Source organism: Argopecten irradians, chromosome 2, assembly GCF_041381155.1.
Source record: "Argopecten irradians isolate NY chromosome 2, Ai_NY, whole genome shotgun sequence".
NCBI classification, from domain to species: Eukaryota; Metazoa; Mollusca; class Bivalvia; order Pectinida; family Pectinidae; genus Argopecten; species Argopecten irradians.
Genome location: NC_091135.1, coordinates 10,186,730 through 10,213,738, shown reverse-complemented (window position 1 = coordinate 10,213,738; position 27,009 = coordinate 10,186,730). Strand labels below are relative to the sequence as shown.

Here is a 27,009-nt window from a genome sequence, read left to right as displayed (position 1 = left end):
TTCTGTTTTGAAGGGAATACACTGTACAAAGATCGTAAATGAGAAAGGTTCATCAATATTTAGGTGAGCAGTGTAATGCAAAATTATAATAAATTTCCAATCTACGAGAAGCTGTTTACAACAAGTGGACTTTCCGAACTTCCAACCAACGTTCAATACATGTTATACAGTACATGTGGTTAACATCGAATCCAACATATATTATTGTTATTGAGAAAAAAAATACGCCATTTAACGTTTTAATAGGTCGGTAGAATCTAAATGCATAGATTTTTTTTCGTGTCAGTTTTTCCCCTACAAATATTCTATAAAGGAAATGAAAATAGTTACTGAAATACGATTTAGAACTTTTGTTTTGCGTTACTAGAGTAAAAAGAAGGGAGGTAACTGCAATGTACCTATATCAAAGTAGTCAAAACTGTGTAAGAGTTATTGCCCTTCGCGCCTCAATGCACATTCCAAATTATAATGTTAATTAGGCAAAAAAATGTCTGTTTAGGGTTACCCTACCTACCAATTTTTTACCCCCGACCCTAATTAATTTTTCCCCATTTTTCTATAAAGAGAAAAATTAAAAGTCTGCACTTCGATCTCAGACTTCGGTTCCGCCCAATAACATTTAGAGTGAAAGACACTAAAAAAAATATCCCAACCTACCGACCTTATTTTTTTGACAATGTAACCCAAATCAGGCATATTTTTTGGTCTAATATATGCATTATGATACAGAGTACTTTTAATAAAAGTTAAAATTTAATGACATTCAAATGTTCAAAATGAAGATTTAAATGTCGAGCGATAGATATTATCATCGTTAAAGATTTACTACGCATAATTTTGACCACAAATGTTGTTTCCAATGCAGACACCTTTGTATGTTTAAAACTTTGCTAAGTATTGTCCATTAGGATGTTCAGGCATAGTGTTTGGACTATCATTATCTACAACAAATAAAATCATCCTTACAAATTCAGTAGAAATAGAGAACCAAGACATCATCAGAAATACAAAATTTATTCATTATTTACAACATTTTGTTTCAACCTTGTACATAAAACATACAAGTTTGATTTGAACACTTTCTAAGCTTACAAAAATGACAACATATTTATGAATTGGACAATGATGCAGTTATGACTTCGACAATGACTATGAAATTGTTAGAATGATGTTTTAAGATAGAAAATTTGGACCGTCTTCGTCTGCAAGCAGACGACAGTAGAAAAAATATAATTAATGCAGATCTGTTCTTCAAAATGGCAATGTCTCGGAAATAGTGATCTCAAAACAGGGTAACAACATTGAAGTGCTTGGATTTGATCCTTTATTTAATTCAATTTGAATTTAAACTTGTATTGATATGAAATAATGCCAGATTGTGCTAGGCCTTTGCCATTTCTCAAATCTGTTTGAACAAATGCCTGTTGTGTATGATCATGTTTCAGGATAGACTGTCAAAATAGTTGCCAAAGGAAATTTCAGATCATTGATTCTTGTTCATTAAGGCAATAAAATCGGTCTCACATTCCACGACTAATGGTAGATAAAATCCCTTTATTATGCATTGCCATGACCAGTCTCTCATATAAAGATTTCCGAGTCCCTGTTAAATTGACAATATTTGTTTATGTATTGTGACGACCATTCTGTTATACAGACACACAGTCCTAAAGTCCTTGTTAGATGGTTTTTGTGTTATGTATTGCGTATCCCCAAGGCCTGCTCCAGTTCCATCCGTCTCTGCTGTACCTATAAAGATAATATGAATAAGTTTAGTTTAGATATATTTTATTGCCAAAACAAAAGACAAAGGGATAAGGCAAAAGTTATTACAACTTATAAAAGCCTTCTCCGCCTTCTCCATGACGAGACAAGAGGCAATAGAACTAGACAATATTAATAACATTAAATACAAAATTTACATTTTTATAAAATCAAGATCTTTTGCTGAACTTTATAAATTGACGCACGTATCTGAAAATACTTTGGTTTATATGATCTGCATATAGCTCGCTGCCACACAGTAAAATTTTCAAATTTACATCAACTTTCCAGTTTCACAGTTATCTCATAAAATAATTCTTCCACTCACATAATTATTACATTGGAAGAAAAATTGATAGGCACTCTTACACTTATGACCACAGATACAATTTGGACTGTTGGTGAGGTAAAGTTCATATTTGTGAATAAGTTACATATTTGTGACTCAAGTCATATGATTCAATACTTTTCTGTTTTGTGTTCGGTAGTTGAAGGACAAGTGAGCATCAGTATCCTACTTTTATTGTATAAATTAACAGAGAGGGTGAAAGTTGCATCATAATATAATTACCTACCAGGTATATGGTATTGCAATAAACATCTACTGATATAATTACATCAGAATAAAATATTATGTACCAGGTATATCAACTTTAAAGAGTATTGCATAGACAGAAACATATATACATAGAGACTGGAAACTCCTCATTTGTCTTTGTTGACAGGCAGTGGGACCTCTGGTTTACCAGGTACAGGCATTTCCCCTTGGAAAGCACGAAAATTACCAATTTTACCTGTTTTTTTTTTTTAAATCAGCCATTCAAAACCGGAAGTGCATTTTGTTTTGTTAGTATATAAGTTAAAATATTTTTTTCTTCTTTCCGAAATGGTACTCAAACCATCTGAAAATTACAGGATTTTTGTAACATATCATACTTATTCTCCTGTATATAATCATTTAAAAGTATATTTAAAAACCCCTAAGCACATACAGAGGTACATCTACCGATCATAAAAATGGCGGAGTTGCCAATCTCTATGTATAGATGTTTCTGGTATAGACAAACCTTGCCGTAGAAGTAACGACACACAGCTTCCTGTGACCAGGGTTTGTAGTAATAGTCAGCACGTCTCTCTTCCTCAGGGTTACCAGCCACATCTGTAATTGTCTGAAAATACAGAGAAAAAACTCAATTCAACTCAAACCTTAATGTACACAGGAAAAACTCAATTCAACTCAAACCTAAACACACAGAGGAAAAACTCAAATCAACTCAAAACTAAACATACATACATGAACTAAGAAAACAGTTAAAAGTTATGAACAAGTAAAAACTTTTACAGAACTATACAAGATTTATCCATGCCTCAGCTGAAGCATAAGACAAAGATTTCCTTATGGAGGTGAACCATTGATCTACAAAGAGAGACAGCCCTGGTACCTATATATATATATATGATTCAGTATACCATTGTTTTTATCATCTAATCATACCTTGAGATCACGGGTCTGGGAGATGAGCCAGTTGTTGATGAACTCTTGTGGATCCTTGGCGAAGCTCAGGAAGAATTCACGATTGGTCTTTAGCTGATTTATCGTCTCCACTGTCTCATGGATCTGCAACCACAAAGATTGGGTAGATCAAATCAGAAATATGTTTAGTTAGTTAAATTGGATGATGTCCAAGTGCTGGAGGAAGGCCGGAGTTCTGGGGGGAATATCACTGAAGTATGGTCAGTAATTGGGCTCTATTGAATTGGAGCCTTGAACATGAAACCCTTGTGTGAGCTACTATATAATTGAATATCAAACACAGTGAATATCACAGTGCCTCTATGACTCTGAAATATAGGGCTAGTGTAAGACTAATTAACATCCAGAGCCCTCAATAGCCAACAAGGAATGCCCCGTGATAAAGTAAAACAGTAAGAAAAAGTTAGAATCAGAAGGGTCCATCAAAATGTAAAAGCTTACCCAAACAAAACTTTACAAGAAGATCAGGAGACAAATGCTCTTTGCCTCCTTTTTCATAAAAAAAAAGTTCCAAAATGAATTTGGATTTCTGAACAGATTATCTTTAGTAAATTGAATAAGGATTAATTTGAATAAACTTTTATATAGATATAACACAAAAATCTGAGAGTACTCTCATCATAAACCACTTTGTGGTTAATTTTGAGTACAGTCAGATTTTTGTGTTATATATATCTCCATAACATAAAAGTTTATTCAAATTAATCCTTACAGGTTTAATGATTCCTTGTATTAACCTACAAAAAGTCAATAACTGTTTTCTTATATGAAATGAGATCTATAATGCAAGACATTGTATTAAAGGTATTATTTCATTATAATACTGTATAACAAAACAGTTACCGTATTCGACCCAATAAGCGCCCAGAGTGCTTAAAAAATTGATAAAAAATGAAACGGTGCTAATAAGTCAAAATTCTTGCAAATTTATACCGTTTTATGTAGTTTTGGTCCTTATTTATGCCTGGGCAATTGAAATTGAGGCCTCAAAAAGGGGGAGGGGCGCTTATTGGGTCGAATACGGTATGGGCTTTTTGTAGATTAATATGAGAAATTGTTAAACCTTTGAAAGGCGATAACCTCCATATATATTTTGAAAATACATCCAAAACATTTTTCTGACCTTACTGCAGTGTCATCTGCCATATTTGTTCAATGTGGCTGCTGCCCGATGATCAGCAATGCCCTATTTCGATTGGTCAAAAATGCAGGCATTCATCGCTCTAAAGTTAACATTTAATTTTGTAAAGACCTGACCGGATAGTTTCGATTAATCAAAATACGACAGAAATCACAGTCATACAACAATAACGTCTACAGCATGCTGACGTGACTACGTCAGACTTACCCTTACCTTGGAATCCAGGCTGGCTATTTCCTGCTGACTCTGTGTCGACAAAAGGAATGAATTCATCTGCTGCTTCAGTGTGTCATCCTATCGAATGAAGAAAATTTTCTAATGTAATAAAGAAAACTTCATAACTGTAAGCACACCTACCACTTTTTATATTCAACTTAGTCCACTAATTCTATACTGTTATGTCTTTTTATCATATATTCCAAAATCTTTGCAAGTCCTGAGTGCAAAAGATATTCCATGTCAAGTGCACTCCCACTTATTTCAATATTTATCTTCTATAATGCAACCCAGTAGGTAGTCTGTACATAATATCTTCCTATTTCTGTAATGCTGGCTCTCAAAAATTCTTTTGAAACATTTCTAACAAAATAAAACTTCAGTAATTAAATGTATACGTGGATTTGTTGAAATGCGGACTGTGCTGAAAATTCCTATGCATATAAACTTATGAGGTAAAACTACATATTTACTATTCTGGCTACTTGAGGTTGATACAAAAAAGACAAAATTGAAGGCCATTTCTGCTGGATAACTTACTACTTCCACTTCAATATCATAACATGCCGTCTTCCTGGAGTCCGGTCCCTCCACACTACAACGTTAAATACATAAAATCAAACAATTTACACTGTAAGATCATGAACATGCTTTAACTGACAAAATTATCAATTGTAGAGATAGGACTAAATCGAAGTCAAGATGAGTGATAATGGTTCGGAAACTTTTGATAAAAATCAAATAAATATTGAACATCGCTAGGTGGGTCCCACTTAGTCAAACAAGCCGAAGTAAGCCGACATTGTAACGTCGTTGCCGAGAACGTCATGTGACTACCGTAACTATGTAACGTCTGTCCGAACTCTTCCGAGAACGGGTCATGAACTTTCCGACTTCCGTTCGGCAATGATCGTAACTTCTATGGCGACCAGTTTAAAATGAAGGCATGTTTACAAGTATCGACTTTCAACAACTACTGTACCGAAGTTATTAAGAAATTATTTTAAGTATTCTTTGATATAACTTAATTTCAACTACATCTACAAATACTAACAATATCGGGTTAGAATCTAACTTGACTTTTTGTTGATAGTTACGTATAGTGTGGCTTTAACTGACAAAATTTATATATTTTGAAACATCAAAATTACTATCTGAGGGAAGCAGAAGAATGTTATGCAATAGAGAAATAGAAATGTGTTAAAGTTAGATTTATATGCGTTTTCAAGACAAAATCTTTTCAAAATCTTTTTTCCCTATTATTTTGTTATTGAAGAACATCTTGATGCTTGTACATTTTCAGATTATGAACATTTGGATTTGAACATGAAACACAACTCCTTTATACAGTAAAGAGTCAACATTACATGTTTTCATAATAAGACATTAAATTTAAAATTCAAATTAATTTTATTTCTCTTTTTCATAATATATGCAAAGAGAAAACATATTTACAATATTATATAAAATCATTAATATTCAATATAGGTATACAGCATTAGTTCATATGAATGTCATGTTGTATGGAAAACAAATAATATTGTTAAATAGCGCTGTAACGGGCACTATTCTATTAATCTGCCACCCATATTGCATTTATATCTCCAATAAATGCAATCTAACAATCCTTTAATTGTTAATTATTGTCAAGGTTGTGTAAAAGTCCAAAATTTGTTCCACTCCATACCTGAGCGTGTTACCTATTACTATGTTATGATTAAGCTTACACAAAGTTCAAAAAGTAAACAATAGCATTGTTCTAACTTACACAATGACATGGTTGATAACAATGGGATCCGGTGGCATCAGTAAACTGTGTAATTTGCCAGGAATCTCTGCAAACTTCATCCTCGGACTCTCAAATATCTACAATTTAAACAACATGAATTATTATTTCTGGCAAAAGTTATCTATACAATTCAAATATTTACAATATACAAATAGTATTGATTTGCTTGAAGTTCTGACTCTAAAATATCTGGATTGGTATCTTCAATATGATGACAACATTCATAGTTTTAATAGGTATATACCTTACCTTCAAAATTTGTATTTTGGCATGTGGCTTTTGCTATCTGAGGTTCTAACTTTTGTTTCCAATATATCTCACAAATGTACAGACACCACCTGCTCCCTATCTCACAAATGTACAGATACCCATGCTCCCTATCTCACAAATGTACAGATACCCACATGCTCCCTATCTCACAAATGTACAGATACCCACCTGCTCCCTATCTCACAAATGTACAGATACCCACCTGCTCCCTATCTCACAAATGTATAGACACCCACCTGCTGTATATCTCACAAATGTACAGATACCCACCTGCTCCCTATCTCACAAATGTACAGATACCCACCTGCTCCCTATCTCACAAATGCATAGATACCCACCTGCTCCCTATCTCACAAATGTACAGATACCTACCTGCTCCAGATACTTGTCACAGTTGATGAACTCCCGTTCGTGTGGGTCCTGAAGCTTGTGTGTTTTAATGTACTGCCAGAGAGCGTTAATGATGACGGGACGTGTCTGTGTGTGGACACCAAGTAACCGCGCCAATCTCTGGTCTAACTTAAACTGTGATGGCTACAATATACAATTCAACATTTTATAATTGATATACCATGATGATAATGTTTTTATTTCTTGTTTTAGTCCAAATCACCAAAACTTTTGCCCCACGAAAAGAATCGGCTAAATGGTAGTTAAAGTTAAAGAGACTACATACTACATCATTACAACATGACGGCTTAGGCCGTTTATAACAGGAGCTTTTTTTGTATCAACTGTAATGAGGTCTTTTGTAGCTAGCACATTTCACTCTGGGTAGTCTATATAGTATATATCAGAAGAGCTACCATTTAGCTTCTCAGATATCCTATACACAATTTAAGATGCATTCAAAGGACAAAGCAAGGAAAAGTATATTTTGTTAACTTATTCACCCCTGAAGACACATTTGAGCTCTTCTGCATCAAAGGATGGAACAGTTCATTATGAATTTTCAGGGGTGAATAGGTTAATGCAAGTTCCTGTCTAAGATTCAGACTCGCAACCCTTTGGTCACATTCATCATCCTACTATGAGATTTAATATTGTGTACTTATACATATTCTTCAAATCAGTAACTTCTTTGATATATAATGTTTAAAGTCCTACCTGGTAGTCTAGCATTAGGAGAACGGTACATTTCACGTTCTGATCGCCCGGACGTTTCACCTGGAACCCATCTGTTTCCTGTGTAGTCGGCGTTCTGTGCCACTGGTAATGTAAAACTTTTTACATTATTTTATGATGTTATCACTTTTATAATGTTGTTCAAAACATTAATTTGTATAATAATGTAATTTTCATTTATAATGATTTCTATTCTATTACTACCTGCGATATCATGCATGTTATAGGTCTAAATCCACCAAGTTGTACACTAAAATAAAACGATTTCAAAGGTTATCTGATATACATACTAATGTTGGAATTTTTCATTACTTAAGTGAAGACAGTTGAAAATGGTACAGAAATCAACTTAATTTGGAGCAACATCATATTCAGTAATTTGAAAGAGGCTTGGTCTACTACTTATTATTGTGGTATAGAGAAATCATCTTTTTTGCAAGAATCACACACAGGTATAATGCATTTTATTTGTTTTTTTCTATTTTCAAGTCTTTTAACCACAGATAATAATTCACACATTTGTCGTTTGCGATGTATCCAAACCACACCTTGGCTTTCTGTCATTACATTACAAGACCTATTTGGTTTAGTATAATAGATAAACTTGATTTCCATATACTTGTACTGCATTATCATCATTTTAAAGAAGCTTAAATCTTAAGAGAGGCAAAACCTCCACATACACAGTGGAGAATTACCTGAACAACAAAGCCAATCTTACCTCAACCAAATGGTTGTCTGGTCCATATAAATCTTTGTCCAGTTCAATAACTAAACTTTTGAAGAAGGAAGAAAACTTTCTTTTCACCTTTGCCGGGTCACTTCCAAGCTTGGCACTCATGGACTTTAAATACACAAAGAGAAATAAGGTACATGTAACTGGCAATTTTGTAAAAATAACATTTTCTTCAAAATAACAAACTCAATTTTTCTTTTTTTAACATTCTATAAACAGTCAGGGTAATTTAAGGACGTGCCTGGATTCGGAGGTAGTTCTACTTACATCTTCCAGGAGTCTCCCTTCCACCCTCAGTTCCCAGGAAGCAACAGATTCATCACCATCCTATTAAGAAAATGTCAAGTAAATATATCGTCAGCTTTAACTATTTCATATTACTGCAATGGTTCAAATAAATATTTTGATTTCAGAATGAAACTGAAGAAATGTTAGACAACATTTCATCTCTTCATTTTACTGTTAAAGTAAACAGATTTTTACAATCTGGGCCAGACGCAGATTTCTCAAATCAAGTGCAAGTCAATTTTTTCACATAAGTTACATAAGACAAAAAAAACTTTTGACTTTGGTCTGTACTTTTGTTTTGAGAAATCAGAGCCAGAAAGGCCACGTATATGTAATCAAAAAGACAAGAATAAGTAAACAAACTTCCATATTTACCTCCCCTTCTGGCTTTATTGGGTAGAATGTGTTGGAAATGAAAATGCGTAGTTTTCTCTTTTGCTAGGAAAAAAAAACCACAATTTAGCATTTAGACCTTAAACTCTTCAATTTCATGAGAAAACATCTTTTCTTGAAATCATACACAAATACCAGGACATTCGTAATTCAAATTGGTTTAAAAGTGTCGACCATGGTTTTCTTTTTCTCTAGAATTGTGGCCTGAACATGTATTAGATTTCAAAATTTTCTATAATTCAGAGAAAAAAAATACAGTCGAAATACACCTTAAGTTAAGAACTTTTCTCGAAGTTATGGAGACTAATGGTTTTCTTTGTTATAAAATAACATTTCAGCATTCCTAGTTTGAAATATGATTTATTTATTTGTACAATTATAAGCAGATTGAACATATAATATATTTTTTGTTTTGCACTATGTCGATGATCTACCTTCATTGGCCGTTTGAGAGCTTCCTGAATGTCCAGTCTCTTTCTCATAATGGTGGTATCAAGCTTTCTCTCAAAGGCCAGCAGATCCATGTAAGCTTGTGACTCCGGTACCAAGTCTCTAACCTGGAAAAATAAAGGGCAGAAATGCCTTGTATAATATTGCTAAATATGTTCATATTTAATTATTACAGAATTGTCTGCCCTTAGTTTGTATTGATAGTACATGTATCGGTATATCTCTGAAAAGTATATGCATGTACATTAACTCCCAAACACCTGATTTTAACAACCAATACTTACCCTCAAGGGCAGATGACAAAGTAACATAAAAACAACAAAGTAACATCAAATAGTCATTTAAATTGTAAATGATTTTTAGGAAAGTTGAAGTAACCTCAAAATAAAAAGCATCAAAATAAGATCGATGCCAGATCTTGCCCTTCAACATAGTCAAATGTAACTGCATGGTATCGTTGGGGTATATAGGTCAAGTGGAATAGTTATCAACATAAGTTAGAATATGTCTTATTGAATCAAACAACCTTCAGTTATTATTATATATATTATTTATAACAACCTCTGAGTCAATGTTAACTTACTCTTTGTGGTAGAATCTTATCAGCCACTTTCTTTTTCTTTTTCCTAAATTGAGAATAAAAAGGTTCTTTTAGCAAATATGTGTACATGTACCAGCCCTTTATCAAGACACAACAATAACAAATAAATGTACATGTTCAGGATGATCACAAAATATCAAAATATTAACATAATGTGAACAAATATGTATATTTAGGCACAGTATATAAACTATGGACAATGATCCCTTCATAAAGATAGCATTCTTTCAGCTTATCATTTTAAAGTGCATCGTCAAGTGGGTTTCCGACGATGCATAAGGTACGAAAATTGGAAAAATTATCTGTTTTGTTGTAGCAAGCTCTTTAATCTTACGCCTTCATGTGCTGTGCTGCCCGTGGGTCTGGGGGTCGTTTCCTGTCCATGGGTCCCTGCATACCTGGTGGCCCCGGGGGTGGGGGCATACCTGGTGACATACCTGGCCGCATACCTATAGAAGAGAACAATACATTAGTATATATTATATATATATCATGTGCTCTTGAATACACAGATCTATATAGTGGTTAATATATTTAGGATCACATTTACATATATCAATGTATACCATATTCATGTTCACAAAGATATAACTTTAACAACTTCCTCTCCAATAATCACCACTCCCACTCCCTCTATAGATAATGAAATAATTGATGTGATCCTACTCATCTTGACATTTTGTCTAGATAAAAATTGGGTCAAAATCACACCTATATATGTTGTATCAAAGAAAAACAGAGTTCATCACTGAGAAACAATTATCCCACCTTGATAGCTAGGTTTATAATGGCAAAAAAACCTCATATTTCTAATGGACCTTCACAGAAATGGTTACTATCGTTAGAAAGGTCAATAATTTTCCTTTCTGAAAACATTCTACACAACTGTACAAAATGGCTCCATTATTGAGGTGATATCATCCTTTTTCAGCAAAACTGTCACAATATAATAATTTTCATTTGGGTTTTGTAATCTAGCATTGGCAGATTTTGCATATATACCGGTTATTATCAAATGAAATAGGGGTTTTTATTTGGAATGGGGGCATAATTTCATCTCCAATGGAGAGATAAAAATGTAATCAATGTTCAAAGTGTTTATAATTCATAATACCAACAAATAAACAAAGTAAATATAGTATGACTATCTAAGTTATCGGCAAATTTTACTGAACTAAGGCCTGCATGAAAGCATATTATGTCAGCCTGCAGGTAAACAAAGCCAATAAAAATATAAGAAGAATAATCATAAGATATGATCTATAACATGCATTTCTAGGTCATATAAGTCGTACATTTGTTTTCTTACGTAATTCTGCATCACATTTATAATATAATTACTGTATGATATTGTCATAACTTGGGAAAATATTTCCAATTCAAAACTGCCTTCATGATCAGCGTCACAAAAATAAACTTCACTTTTTGTTAAACAAATAACATGATATCAATTTTATACAGGTTTATTTTTCTTCTTTTATATAACTAAGAAATATTTTAGATTCGGAGAAACCAACCTCTTGTTGCTTTGTACATGGTGACACTATCATTATTGCAAGAATTAAATCAGAAAACGAGATGGAATACAGTATCAAACATCTTTGTAAAAATAAAATACATGTGTACATACATGTTGTACCATTCAATCAAACTAAAATCTACTTTTCATTATCAAAAGAAAAACTGATATCAATAATATGATAAAACAAAAGCAAAATAAAAATGTTCAGCTTAAGCAAAATGTTTACTAAAACATTCACATCTCTGCAAAAAATCTTGGTCATGAAAAAGCTTTCAACGTCAGATGCCAGCTCACAACTGAAATAAAAATTCATCAGCTGAGTCTACAAATTACAGGGATCACTTACATGCACATTGATCTTTTTAAAACACAGTGATGATTAATTATGAAAATAGCAGTAAAAGAGCATACCGAAGAAACAGTTGTATTGTTTAAATTGTAAATCAAAAGTGGTCTATTTTTATTCATAAATAAATTTTCTAGTTCGTAAAAGATATCGAAAAAAAAAAAAAAAGATTTTTCTTTTTTTGTTGTTATTGTTTTTTTATTTAATTCTGATCTTAGTTTCACTGAGTTAATTATATTTATGGGTAATGAAAAAAAATCAACACTGGATTGAAATTGCTACATGCAGCCTTTGGATCTACTAAACACAGCCAATAAAGCGGGCAGCATCCGTAGCACTTCCATACTCACACTGTGAGTCACCTTTGACCTTTCCACTTGCTGTAAAATTACAAGGTAAAGGTCACGATCTACTACACTGACCAACCACCTTAATTATATTTCTCATAAAGTTGTCTGATCTTAAGGGAAGGTACAGCACATTGATAATAATTAAACCCACAATGAGACTATATCTGTAACAGCAAGAGGGCCTTAAAGGCCCACTACCTTTCCGAAAAACAAATCAAAGTACTGTAAGTACTAAACTGAAAAAGCATTGATGTAACAAAATTTTAGTTCAAAGAAGGCAAATATGTCATGAGTAACATTTTAGGGTGTGTATTTTCTTGCAAGTCCCATGTCATTATCAAGTTGGGTTATTTATCTTCCAAGTATTCATTTAATTAATTTTGGATAAATTATAGAGATTGCAGACAACCATCCCTCCTCATATCAAAAGATGAATCTAAAAATTATGAGAAGATTTTAAGAAAATGCTAGAAAATTTCTTTTAGATTTGAACTTTGAAACTATCTTGAATTCAACAGTTTCAACAAATATTTACAATCAGTGTCATGTGACCTTTTCTCTAATGTTTGAATATAATTGTCTGAATAACAAAATAAAGAAAATTTTTTGTAGTTATGATTATTTGATGGTAATTGATCTTGAGGAAAAGGCCATGGAGACCTACAGCTAATAACAATCTGCAGTAAAATGACAACAAGAGAAACATTAAGACTCCATTAAGAAGAAAGTATAATCTGACACATGGATGTCCCTTGATGGCATTTTTACAAAGTTCATGGCTTATGCTGCAAATGTTGTTTACAGACCTCATTTATAAGGAACTATGTGCAATGCATAATAATATACAAGTATTTTTTTTCCGATGAACTATGTGGTACAGATCTATTACAGGAGGAAAGGGCAAAAGGCAATTAATTAGATAATTTTCAAGAGAAGAAATGAAATGACAAAAAACTAAGGGTCAAATGTTCATTTAAAGAATTGGTTACTGCATCAAAATCAAAACTGAATTGTTTTGAATTATGTTTATTCAAAAATACTTTAATACAAACATGAAATAACATCACAATACATTATTTTTTCTAGTTCTCTTCTGTGATACACACAATGTATTCAGGTATATTAGTAAGTAAAGAGCAGTTCTTGATACTTTGCTGCAATATTGAAGAAAAGTCATATCAAAGTCAGATTCAGTATGATACTGTCTCTTTATAATGCATAAAATGGACACTGAGAATTCTTAACAGCATATTAAAACAACCATTCTCAAAATCAGTGTGTTATTTGTATACACTGACATGTACATTGGACCCTCGATAATCTGGACACCTTCGTTCCCAGCCTAAACCGCCCAGATTACAAATTTTCCGGACTGCCGAATTTCGTGTACCCTAGTCAATTTTGAAATTGTCATGTACAAGTTACTCCCCTTGACCTTGTAAATCAATGATCGGTTTTTATGTTTATGTACTAAAATAAATACTGTTTTGTTATGTTTTAAAGGTTTTTTCCCATTTAATTATGTTAAGAATATGAAATTAACGTACATGTAATCACACATTATTGGCAACTTGTTGTTAATGTCACATTACTTACAAATGTTTATACATATATTGGTAACAAGATCAGAAACAGTTGTAAAAACATTTGATAGAGGCATCAACTAATGGGAACAACCAATGGGCTATGTCACCAGAAGCGTTAAAATTTGTGTCATTTTGGTGAACACACTGCACAAAGTCAACAAGTAAAACTGTTTAATATGTTTCTGTTGTAGCAAATAAATGAATGTCATTCCATATACAATGTACTTATATGGCCGTGTCACAGATGTGAATCATTGAAATATACATTGTAGCAATGATAATTCAGGCGTGATGATGGGTAAATAAATTATCAGTTTATATTATAAATGTAGGATATTTCTATATATATCTAAATGCAAAGTTACTCGACACTCACTAATTGTCATCACTTGATGTTTTGCAACATTACAGTCAATGGGACAGAATTGTAGTTCTGATAATGACCGTCTGTCAGAACATATATAGTGTGCTTCATTCAAGCCAAGAAAACTCTTTTTGTTTGTATGAATTTTACAACAAAACAGAAAGACTAACATGTGAGTCAGTCTGTGAAGTTAAAAGTTTTAAACACCTTCTATCTCTCCACAGATTGATAACAATCGGCAGCATGTCAAATGGTGACAACTCTTTGCAAAAGTTGCAAATTTGTGTTTTAATTGGCATTATGAAACAATGCGAATGAGAAGCACCAATCCATATGCTTGTTGTCCAGAGCTACATGTATGTTGTCGCAGCTAGTTTAATATATGCCTGGTAGTCATCCTTAGAATCATTTCACAGCTTCCAATGTAATCCTGATAATCTCCAGTCTTCAACAATTATGAATCTGCTTCAGATGACTAGCCAATGAGTCAATTTAACATATATATCAATATTCTTAATTTGTTATAAAAAAGTTACAGAAATCATCTAACAATGACAAAAGGAAGAAATTGGACTCATGTACACAAGTACATTGAGTTAAAGATGCTCCACCGCCGACAGAGTATAAAATGATATTCATCATTTGAACAATAATTAGTTAACCTTAATCGTGTATGCATAAGTCTAATTAACACAAAAAAATAATATAAAATAATTAATTTTTTCCTTTGGGTCAAGCGCACTCAGTACTTCATTCCATATAGGATATAGTGCTACAGAATTTTTTTGGGATGCATGCAATTAATTATTTTATTTATATTTTTTAACTTTTGTAACTGAAGAAAAATACTAAATTGTCTGCTCCCGTTTTTGATTGTGAAAAAATACCATTTGTCAGCGGTGAAGCATCTTTAATATATTAGCATCATAATTAATTTGTCTCCTATATCTGATACACATTGATAAAATACAATGTTTTGACTGTTAGCAAAACTTACTTTAAACCAAATACTGTAATATTGAGCAAGTGTAAATTTACCATGTATGATATATTACAGTGCACAGGTTATTGTTTATTTTGGTAAGTGTTATTATAAATTCTCTGAATCCATGAAGTTATATATGTAGTGACTGTTTAATCGATGTTTTAAGTTCATACCGCCAATTTCGAAATCCCAGATATTAATGGTCTTAAATAAATCTAGCATTACAATTCTTCTATTTATCTAAAGAAATTCTGTATTCACATGTGTATTACCAGAAACATATATACATAGAGATTGGAAACTCCTTCTTTGTCTTTGTTGACAGGCAGCGGGACCTCCGGTTTATAGATATTTTCCCTTGGCTAACTACTTTCTAGTGTATTCTTTTAAACATGATATTTTTGCATCAATACAAAGTTTAAAACATTATAGCATGGTTTGATGTGACCAGTTTGTCCAATTGATGTTATTTAATATGTTTTTTGAAAGCATGAAAATCGGCCAATTTTACCTGGTTTTTCGAAAATCAGACATTCAAAACCGGAAGTGCATTTTGTTTTATTAATATATAAGTTAATATATTATTTTTCTTTCCAAAATCGTCCTCAAACCATCTGAAAATTACTGAACTTTTATAATATTTCAAAGTTATTCTGCTGTATTTTACTATTTAAAAGTTTATCTAAAAACCCCTAAGCACATACAGAGGTACATCTGCCGATCGTAAAAATGGCGGAGTTGCCAATCTCTATGTATATATGTTTCTGGTATTACACATACATGCTAAATTCTGGTAAATTGACTCTATGCATTAATATTAAATTTGATGTCATCGCATTAGAAAATAATACCAAAAATGAATCTTGTCAACTGCTAATTATATAACAACAAACTACTTCAAATTTAAAGTGATATTCAATTTTGTTGCGTTGTAATAAAATAAAACGTCGATTATATGGATGTTAGCAGGAATTCACACATACTCATGATGTTGTAAGTTCACTTCATGTGCAGATGTCTGTCAAATAGTTCATATAATAATATACCGACCCATAGGCATGATAGGCAAAGAAGCAAAACGAAATGAAACTTACGATTTTCACTGCTTCTGTCTCCAAATACAAAAAGAATTCCGTACTTTACTAGCAAGGTGGCTTGCAACATGCAGTGTTCAAATATTCTTCGGTGTTTTTCAGATATGAGAATGCATTTATTACGCTCGATAATTAAATGGAAAATATCTCTTGACTTGCAAGTTTACATCACAGGTCCGCTTTGCGTGATGACGTCTTTGTTTACATTCGGCCGTTTACACTATTGCTGAGTGTCACGATATTTCATTGTATCTGTATCCGTGTATTAAATATTCCCTTCGTTAATGAATGGATGCGTTAGTTGACAATCCGTGCGAAATGATAAGGAACCAGCGTAACTCAGAATTTATCGTGTTTGTTAGCTTCTGCATAGATCACCCAGACGCTTGATGCGTACGTAAGTTAACAAGCGTCTGTTTTGAGTGAGACTTGGTTAAATTCAGTGGGCCATCGTAATGACATGATCACAATACGAACGTACCTGTTCTCCAAAATGACTATCAATATAATACATGTAAAAACAAACAACTTTTGTATCTTTCTTACGTCGGGATGAATAAAAAAAATGTCATTATATAATAGATTATGAATGTATACATCAAACTACAATTAGATACTTACATACCAAAATCCTGACAATTCCTTTATTTAGTGTTACCCAAACCGGATGTTTACATAAATATATGCAAATGCTGGCGAAAATTAGGCCACCGATCGCTACCAATGATGCAAATTATCCTCACTATTTTTCAATTATAGACGCTCATGCTATAGTTTTTGTAGACATGTTTGAAACTATTCTATTTAATGAAATACCATAGAAGTTGTTTAACTGCACTATGACAGTATATTTGTTCTAGAAAGAGGAAAAGAGAAAAAATCGCATGCAAATGAGAGGTCAATCGCATTTAAATTAGTGGGTCATCCGGGCCGTAGCAATACTGGAAAAGCAAGCTTTTTCAGTAAAAATAATGTTTCTTAAAAACATAATCATTGATAACATAATAAAATATATATCGATGGCCTATAAGATGAGGTTACAATACCAAACAAATGCAAGTTTCCGGCGTAAACTATATAATAATAACAGTGAAGATTCATTTCGCTGTTTTGCCACCTGGAGCAGCGATAGTCAACTAATGCTAGGTAATTAGGAGGATGGCGGGGAACATAATACAACCCGCGTTATGAAAATTAACATTTAAATTATTAAACTTAATTGTTCAGAAGGTGATGACAGGTGTAGTATTAACAGACAAAGCTAATAACTTTTGCAACTCTACAAAATTATCAATACATTAATTCCAATTTTAGAAATTAAAAGCTGTTTCGGAATGGTAGTTGGCCTTTAAAGGTCATCTGATTACTGGCACAATATTTACAACACAGTCAAAGTATACAGTACACATGTAGTAGCAAAAACACTTTGGATCATTTCAAAAGAATTAATTGACTTTAGAAATTGTAAGTTTCCTCTACATTTGACCCTTATGACCTTGAATGAAAGCCAAGGTCTTTTGTATAAATTAACATGGAATCCATTAAGATCCATGCTGCAGGCTCAATATCAGGTATCTAGACCTCTTAGAAAAGAAGTCGTTTTGACACCTTTTTGACTATTGTGACCTTGAATGAAGGTCTTTCATTTGAACAAACTTGATAGCCCTTTACCCCAGCATGCTACAGGTCCAATATGAGTACCCTGGACGTAATTCTGCAAAGAAGTCTTAGGAAAAGTTTTCGGACAACACACAATGACAGATAATGCTTAAAGTAAAATGACATAAAACATTTTTTTAAATTAATATTTTTAAATAAATTATTTAAAACACTTATTAATATAGTCATCAATTCTAACTTTATCGTCAATCAACAAAACTAATTTATATTTTCATGACCATTGTTGAAAGTGTATCATACGCTCGGAGTAGAAAAAGCATGAATGGGCTAAATATCTCCATATTGAAGCATAAACAAATAACATGCACTTCTAACACAACACAATGTATACACTATATAACAGTTATATCAAATTTTAACTAATCTTTTAAAATCAATGATATGGGAGATAACTCATCAAAACAGCCAAGGTAATTACTTATTAATTATCTTATTAATTAATTAAATTTACTGTAATTTATTAACTTGTAAGTCATCCTCAGTAATCCAGACCTCACAAACTCAGTAAACATTCACAAAAAAAAATCCAGTTTTTAGGGAAACAAGCTAAGGAAAGACGTAAAATAATTCTTGCAATTCAAAAAGATTTACAAGGTATTTAGGTCATTTTAAAACATGTCTTTCAAAAATGGTATCATTGAAAAAAAAAAATATCAGAATATTTTACTAATTAGTATACGTAGTAACACCTGAGATAGTTACAAAATAGGGCATCTGGAATTAACTCATCATCTGTTGAACTTGAGAAAAAAAAATATATGTATTGCTAAATGTTGTTACATTTCTTGTTTCACCATCACAAATCTAAATTAAACAAATATCCCTATTGATATCATAAAACTAAATATTATTGATATAAATAATGTTTGAAAAAAAAAGGTTTTCGAAGTGCCATGGTCAAACTCAACATAGATTCAATAATATTTTTTTAACTACACAACATTAGATACTTTGCTGAACATATACTGTACTGGCCATGCAATAAGCTTTAGTTAAATATTATAATTATACACTATATATATCATCATAAACTCATTCACCCCTGAAGACATATTTAAACTCTTCTTATTCAAAGGCTCGAACAGTTCATTATTAATTCTTAGGGGTGTCTGAGCTAAATGTTTAAATGATGCTAATATCACATGACATAATTATGTGATCATGAATCACTATGTACAAATTCTACAGGTCTGTCTGGTAAATGGTATGCCACATATAGCCAACACAGTGTATATTATTATACACAGGGATTTTTCAGGGTATTTTGGGAAAAACATTTTGGACAAAAATTGGGAATTTTTAATCTCGAAAAGAGGGGTTTTAGGAAAAGTTACCCATTATTGAACATGGTGTTATAGGTAATTAAATATTGTATAACTGTGTAATTTGATGTTACATGCTGTTTTTACATGGACCTGTATTGTATATCAACAAAACAATCTTATCAGGACAGTTTTTTTTTTGTCTCAGCAGTTTGATTTGGGAATTTTTCATTGTAATTGGGAAAAATATAGGGGGATTTGGCATTGGGAATGGGGTTGTTTACCGACCCCAGTTATATAAGGAGAAAAATCACTGATACATCATTATATATGTGGCTAGTTCTGAAAGAGTTCCATTGGTGCTTTATATTATAAACTGTAACACAAGTCACAATAAAACCAAATATAGTTTCACTGTCTTAAGCTTGTTAAAGATTGACAGACTCGAGCTCTAAATAAGAATAAATGCCATAAAAATGTACTTTGCTTTCTAAGTTACTATCTATTTTTGGTGAGTAAATTTAATCACATTTCCCTATAAAGGGAGATAATTCCATTTTAGATTTCCATAAGTATATATCCATTTCATACATGTAATTTCAAACTAGATTATTCTGAGGAAATTATAAAATTCACATGTTTGACTGATCTGAATGGTTCGTGAAAAAGAGCTGTCAACATATGTTGGGTCTGATACTTAAATATTGTACTGTATGTGATCATCAATCAGGTGATTGGCAGATAGTGCCAGTCAAGGCTTTAATTTCTTGTCAGCCGTTTTATTTGTGAACAACGGTAATCAATTCAAACTTTTAAAAATATTATCTTTTTAATTTGTCACTGTGTGTAAAAGAACCTAATATCAGTTTGTATTATCATATACCTACATCGATCTGTAAATATCAAAATTAACCGAGCAAAACACACAAAATTACAGCAAGGTCATTGTCACTGCTTACACCATATCATGAAACGGTATTGAGCAATTATGAATTATAAGGACTAAAGACTTTATCCAATGATGTCTTTTCTATGTAGTATACACCTGCAATGCATATAACATATATTCCATAATTACAAGCTGTAACAGACAATGATCAAGGCTAATGCTCTACAAAATCTTCCATCAGACTTTCAACTAGATCAGCAGGTACAGGCCAGTCACGCAAGCATATACTTACTGGCTTTACTGGTAGGGGGCACTGCCTGTCCTGTTTCAGACGACGGATAAACACACATCAACTTTACATATATGAATTATATCATTGGACATACATGTACAATGCAAACAAAAATCTCTTTCTTTATCTGTTTCTTAAAATAGTTCACAAACCCAACAAATCTATATCTCTGTGTAATAGCATGCATATATCTGTAGCTGTACAAAGGAAATTAGAATCTATCTAAAATCTTGTCCTAAAGTTTTTTTCACATAATATATCCTTTCTCAGATTAATCACCAAAATACAAGGTAGAGTCAGTGCCCTTTCTCAAGTTATTAAGAAAGGAGCATTCTCATGAACACTAATTGTACATTTTAGGGCAGAAACTGACATACAGCCCAGTTTCTAGGAAATTCTTTCGTTTTTCATTTCTTTCAATTTTTTGTAGATGTTCAGAAATTTCTTATAAACAGTCAAATCAAATATGATCAAAACAAAAGGAATAAGATATATAATTAGGCATTCTATGTGAAAAAAATGTAAATTTAAAGTCAATGTGAAGGAAATTTGACACTTTTTTATGACTGAATGCCAATAATTCATATTGCTTACCACTTAAAAAATATATACTCATAATATTTTTTACCACTGTAACCAAATGAAATATGAACTTACCTGCATATGGGTGTGGGGGCATACCCGCATGTGGGGGTACGCCCATTCTTTGTGGCCCCCCAGGACCCATCTGCTGGCCTGGGTATCCTCCAGGTCTAGGACCCTGAAAGTATATTATTCATCATTGTTTATATGTAAAAGATGCTTGGAAAACACCACTGGCCTAATTAATGTTAATATTTAAATTCAATGTGACAGTAGTGTTGTTCCGATTAATCGATATCGTCGACGTCTAGTCGATTCAGCCGAAAATCTATTAATCAATCTTCATTTATTCATGACATCTAGCAAGATGTTCGATCTCGACGAAAGCTAGATATTGAAAGCTTAAGTTTGAATGCTTTGTGAAACAACGGCACCGATTGACTGAATAGCTCAATACGACGACCAATCAGAATGGTAGTTTGAATTTGTATGCTGCAATCATGGATATATACAAAATGCTAGCTTAACATTGGCCGATCCGGCGTTTTATCGTGGAAACAATTTCAATGAAATGTAGTACTTAGACAATAATATATCTTCATTTGCCTATGTAAATGTATGAAAGACGACCCCCGCTCCAACATCATGACATATGGATTTTTTCCGGAAACAAAAATGAAAGTAGGTTTTCGTAGAGGGGGGGGGGGGGGGGGGAAGGGAGGTGCTGCCTGGTGTTATTGGCTCCAGTTGTCGACGGCTGACTTATATGCCTCGACAATTAGGTCATATTAGATGAAGTGGAAGCAATAATTGTCTCTTTTTTCAAAAGCATTTACAATACAGTACAAGATATATTTTCTGATACAGCACAGAAAGTTTTATGAGATCTACAATTAGGGCTGTTATGAGTACCCGAGTACCCGGTTACGGGTCGGGTTGGGGATGTAACCGGGTCAAAAAATGTGTACCCGGGTATCGGTCAAAATAGGACAAACGTAAACAAGTCTAGAACTTATATTAAAAGTATTACAAAATTCAACTCATTTGTTTTGTTTTCACTCACCAAGGATGACACCTTATCTTTTCAACATTTTCACATGCAACATTTTTCCATTTTTTATTTCTCATGGCCGTCTTTTGATGCGAGAACAATCTACTTGACGGACATGTGCACTTAAATAGGTCACACTTATATATAGTCATATCCGATAACACTAGAGACCATCCGAATGAAGACTATGTCACATGACAGGAATGATCACTGATAAGAAATTAACAAATAAAGCATCGTGTAAGTTATGATGTTATTCTGTGTTTTAATTCCAATGTTTCAGCATATTATATAATTACCTGATTACGTTTTCTAATGCAGGTATGATAATTAAAACAGGTAATTACGGTATTTTGTTTCTTTCCTAGTACTTCCTGTTGCGCATGTGCAAAAACATTTCCTCTCGGACTGGTATATGCTATAGACACACTGGTTAGACTGACACTTTACTGCAGCTCATTAGCAATTGTGAATGTCCAATAGAAATGAAGTAGACAATTAACAACTGAAGCTATCTTTACTGACCCATGAACTCACATATGATTTCATCGAATCTCTGTTGATCAACTGATAGGGATGTCACGGTTCATGTTTTTTCAGCTCGGTTCGGTTTCAACTTTTTTTGATCGCGGTTTTCGGTTTTTTTCGGTTCGGTTCAGGCAAATCTCAATTACACTTTTTAAGTCTATTTTCTATCAAAAGCAAGTTCTGCTTTAGATTTAAAGATGGTATATCACTTAAACAAATGGGTTTTTTTTCTTTATCAAGATTTCACTTCTAATTAAAAACATATAATTTATTGCGCCCTGAAAAATAATCCACAGCACTATATCCTATATACATTGAAGTTCTAAAAGTGCATGCAGCAAAGAAATTCATTAATTATTCTATATCATTTTGTGTCTTAATTAGACATATAACACGATTAAATACCAATTTTTGTTCAAATATTGAGTATCATTTATGATCTCTCAGCAGTGGAACATCTTTAAAAAACATACTTGAACATTTTCTTATCTTTTTAACTCTTTCAGTACTATTGACACATTAATCAGTCACAGAGAGATATATGTCCTCGTATCCTTTATGGTACATTATTTCATCACTACAACTTTTCTCGTATCCTTCATGACGCATTATTATGTGATGATTGACATGTGAAAATCGTAAGTTTTACCGCAAATCAATACATCGGTATTATCCCAGAAAAAGTGTTTTTAAAAAGTATTATGCATTTGAATTATAATAGAGATAAACATTATTACGTACCAGGTGCATGTTCAATCGTAAAATGGTTTAATTCACGGAATATTGGCCGACGGAAACGCGATTGTTTACAATCGGCAACACAATGGCGGCTTGATTTAGCTGCCGATATTCTGCGGGATTAATGTTATCGGAAAAATACATAATAAAAAATTATATGAAATAATAATAAATATTATTATAATATATATTACAATAATAAAAATTATAAAATATCAAACATTTAGTGAAATATATCATTTAGATATTATGTATGTGAAAAATCATGTCCGCAGACAGCAAAAAACGATCTTCTGAATGACTGAACTTGCACACGTGTTACACATATATGTCGGTCAACAGGTGTATTTCTCGGGATTCTGATAAACAACTTCGCCGTATTTTCAATGACATAATCTGCAATACAGTTTATACACGTAAATTACAGGTATTATAGGACAGTTATTTTTTTAATGAACCGAACCGAAACTTAGAATTATCGTACCGAACCGAACCGTACGGTTGAATTTTTCGGTTAACCGTATTTTCGGTTAACCTTGACACTCCTATCAACTGATCTTCCCAAACAGCAAACATAACGTAACCCAATTTGTTACAAAAGCAGTAGATCTGTGTCGAGTAGGGCTGCCGCAATTTGGCAGAAGTGTACCACGATATATTGTGATACACAACAGCTGTATTGTGATATGTATTGCAATATTTTGACCTTAACATATGTGTTGTCTATTTTGTATATATTCCATAATAAAAACACCCTTTACATTATACAAACATACAGTGCTATGTTATGTATTTTACATCGATTTCAACTGTGTTGTTGAGACACAAAAATGTTTAAATGTGAGGTTCTTGTTTTAAAAAATACGAGTCTGTTTGTGAAAAAGCTAGGTTACAGACGATCGCAACCTAATAATGCAATAACTAAATATAATAGTATCTGCAAATATTTACATTTTTGAACCTAAATAATGAACAAATTTACAAACAATTGTCCTGGCAAAATCAGCTTACGATCGTGATTAAACTTCAAAGGGCTGATCGGCTTGCATTGTTGTTTTGACATGTGTAGGAATACGAAAAATGGCACGGAGGACGATGAAGACTGGTATAGATGACCAATTCCCTAACTGCCATATTATTCACCAGGCCATAAATGATTTTTTAGAAAATAATTCCGGTATTGGGTATGATTGATGGTGCGATTCAGACTTGATAATATCTTCTGAAACTAGCCTAATGTCGTATCGTTTATATTCAACGTCGTGCAAATGTTTTGAATCATTTTGACCATTATACACGTCACTGTTAGTTACAAACATTTGACCGCCATTCAGAATCAATGCTGAAAACGAAAAAGGATACCCACATGGCTTTCAATAATTATCGGAAATAGAAAACAAATTCAACTTGCTGGTTATAGTTTTACATGACAGGATGTTTTAATTATATCAATATTAATGAAATTATGAATAACTAAGAAAATATATCATTAAAAACCGGTACAGGTAAACTGTATCGCGGTACAATATTTTTTGATGGTGCATTGCAATTCACCAATATACCAGTTAACCGCGGCAGCCCTAGTGTCGTGTACCCAGTACGGGTCAGGTACTAAAATTCGGGTACCCGGGGACAAAATTTAGTACCCGTGACAGCCCTATCTACAATACATTTTAGCAAAAAGACTCAATGTTTTTTATTGTAATTAACCCCCTCCTCACGCCTCTGCGCATTACCCTATGCCACATAATCGTCGGCTACGACGGAATGGTCTTAACACAAGAAGAAGATATGGGACTTGCAAACTTCAAACCTAGGAGTCCCTTGGACTCCGAAAAATTAATACGAGAGGGAAATCCTTGTTGTATACATGTCCTGATCAATTACAGTGAATAAAGCATGCAATTTAATTTGTAATCCATACTAGTCTATCAATCTGGCTATATCGGTTATGAATATACATATGCACCATGAAGAAATCACTAGCCTGTTTTCCAAGTAACCCCCCCCCCCCCCCTCTCTTTTTTGCCGGTTCATCGCGTACCTGTCTTCATGAATAGACAAACATACTAATTTATCTCCTTATCGTTACGATCGATAAATATCAAGATATATAATACGCACCGCTGGATATCCCTGCTGCTGATATGGTCTCATCGGTGGCCCTTGGCCGGGGAATCTTTGAGGCTGCATTTCTTTTTGTTCTTCGCTAAATCATATACTATAAGCTATGCGTACGCATCTCCCTTTTCCGTTTCCGGTTATCAACTTTGTCGGGGGCGAGTTTGTATAGGAATGTTTGGTTCTATTTTAAGACATTGCATAATATTATCACATGTTTGTGATTGCATATGATAAACAATTAAAACAATCAAATAAAATTTTAAGTCTAAGTTTAGAATTAGTTATTCCCCACACAACAGCGTAATTCAGTAATTTTCACTTTTGAATTTGAATCTGCACATAACATTATAAAGCTAGATAATACTTTATTTGTAGTTTAAGTAGGCCTATAAAACGTACGTGTACATATAAGAAGCTTAAAAATGTAGCCAAGTCATTCGATTTCCGAATTAGATATCGGTAAGTATACTGAAAATTATGTATTTTCTTATTTTGAAAATTGTAAAGCATACAAATAATATTAGCAAAAATGCAAATTAATCTTAATCTGACAATGTAAGTTAAAGCATTTAAGATTTATTTAAAATCTTAATTAAATATTGTTTTACTTGCATCGCCAACTTTAAGGTCAAAACTAGGAAGCATTTTTAAGTAATCAAAACATTCAGACCTTTTATGAAGACGCCGGTTACATTAATTTCAATTTTAAATTTTTTTAGTGACAAAAAATGGGTTATGTCAACATAGAATGGACCACAGGCGTTTGACTCTATAGACATTTTTCTCCATATATATGTATTAATACTGTGTCACAGTACTAAATATACATATAAAGAAAAAAATCTATAGAGCCAAACGCCTGTGGATGGATAGACATTAGTCCTTGCCTGTATACAACGTACATTGTATACGGAGCCTACATTTACATGTTTTAAAACCCGAATATATAACATTCTTTATATCATATTTTCAAATCATGGATTGGCTAGATGTATCGACCTTTCCCGGTATTCCATGACAGTAGTTTTATCATGATCGGCCATGTTGAGTTACGACATTTAGCTGTTGGTATTTTTTATCTATAATTTGTATACATCATATACATTGCATGCAAAAGTCAATTGTGCTACCTTTTGATATTGACATGAATATACATGCAAAATATTAGCCAGACGATGGATTTCCCCTTTATTGGCGTATGATTGACATTGGGATTCCCCATGTGCTTTAAATACATTATGTAGTTCCAGCGATCGAGCTATAAATAACCAAATTGCATTATTCAACCGAAATCCAGCGCGAGATTACA

The 27,009-nt window shown here is 32.8% G+C and overlaps 1 protein-coding gene across 4 annotated transcripts; it reads right to left on the bottom strand.

Moving 5' to 3' along the window:
* Positions 1-998: 998 nt before the first annotated feature.
* Positions 999-25,886, bottom strand: LOC138314401 (SWI/SNF-related matrix-associated actin-dependent regulator of chromatin subfamily D member 1-like). 4 transcript variants are annotated; one of them, XM_069254712.1, is made up of 18 exons: positions 25,701-25,886; positions 21,335-21,437; positions 20,678-20,707; positions 12,526-12,555; positions 10,642-10,756; positions 10,290-10,332; positions 9,691-9,813; positions 9,239-9,301; positions 8,843-8,902; positions 8,561-8,683; positions 7,822-7,923; positions 7,087-7,248; positions 6,424-6,521; positions 5,196-5,250; positions 4,653-4,733; positions 3,260-3,382; positions 2,832-2,933; positions 999-1,749 (listed from the first exon to the last, which is right to left on the bottom strand). In XM_069254712.1, exons 1-18 carry the CDS (start codon positions 25,767-25,769, stop codon positions 1,696-1,698), a joined length of 1,536 nt encoding a protein of 511 aa, XP_069110813.1. In that variant the 5' UTR covers positions 25,770-25,886; the 3' UTR covers positions 999-1,695. The 4 variants fall into 4 exon arrangements, with proteins under 4 accessions (XP_069110813.1, XP_069110814.1, XP_069110815.1 ...); XM_069254713.1 differs by lacking the exon at positions 12,526-12,555 and having other exon boundaries at positions 25,701-25,885; XM_069254714.1 differs by lacking the exon at positions 20,678-20,707 and having other exon boundaries at positions 25,701-25,885.
* Between the last annotated feature and the right edge of the window lie 1,123 nt (positions 25,887-27,009).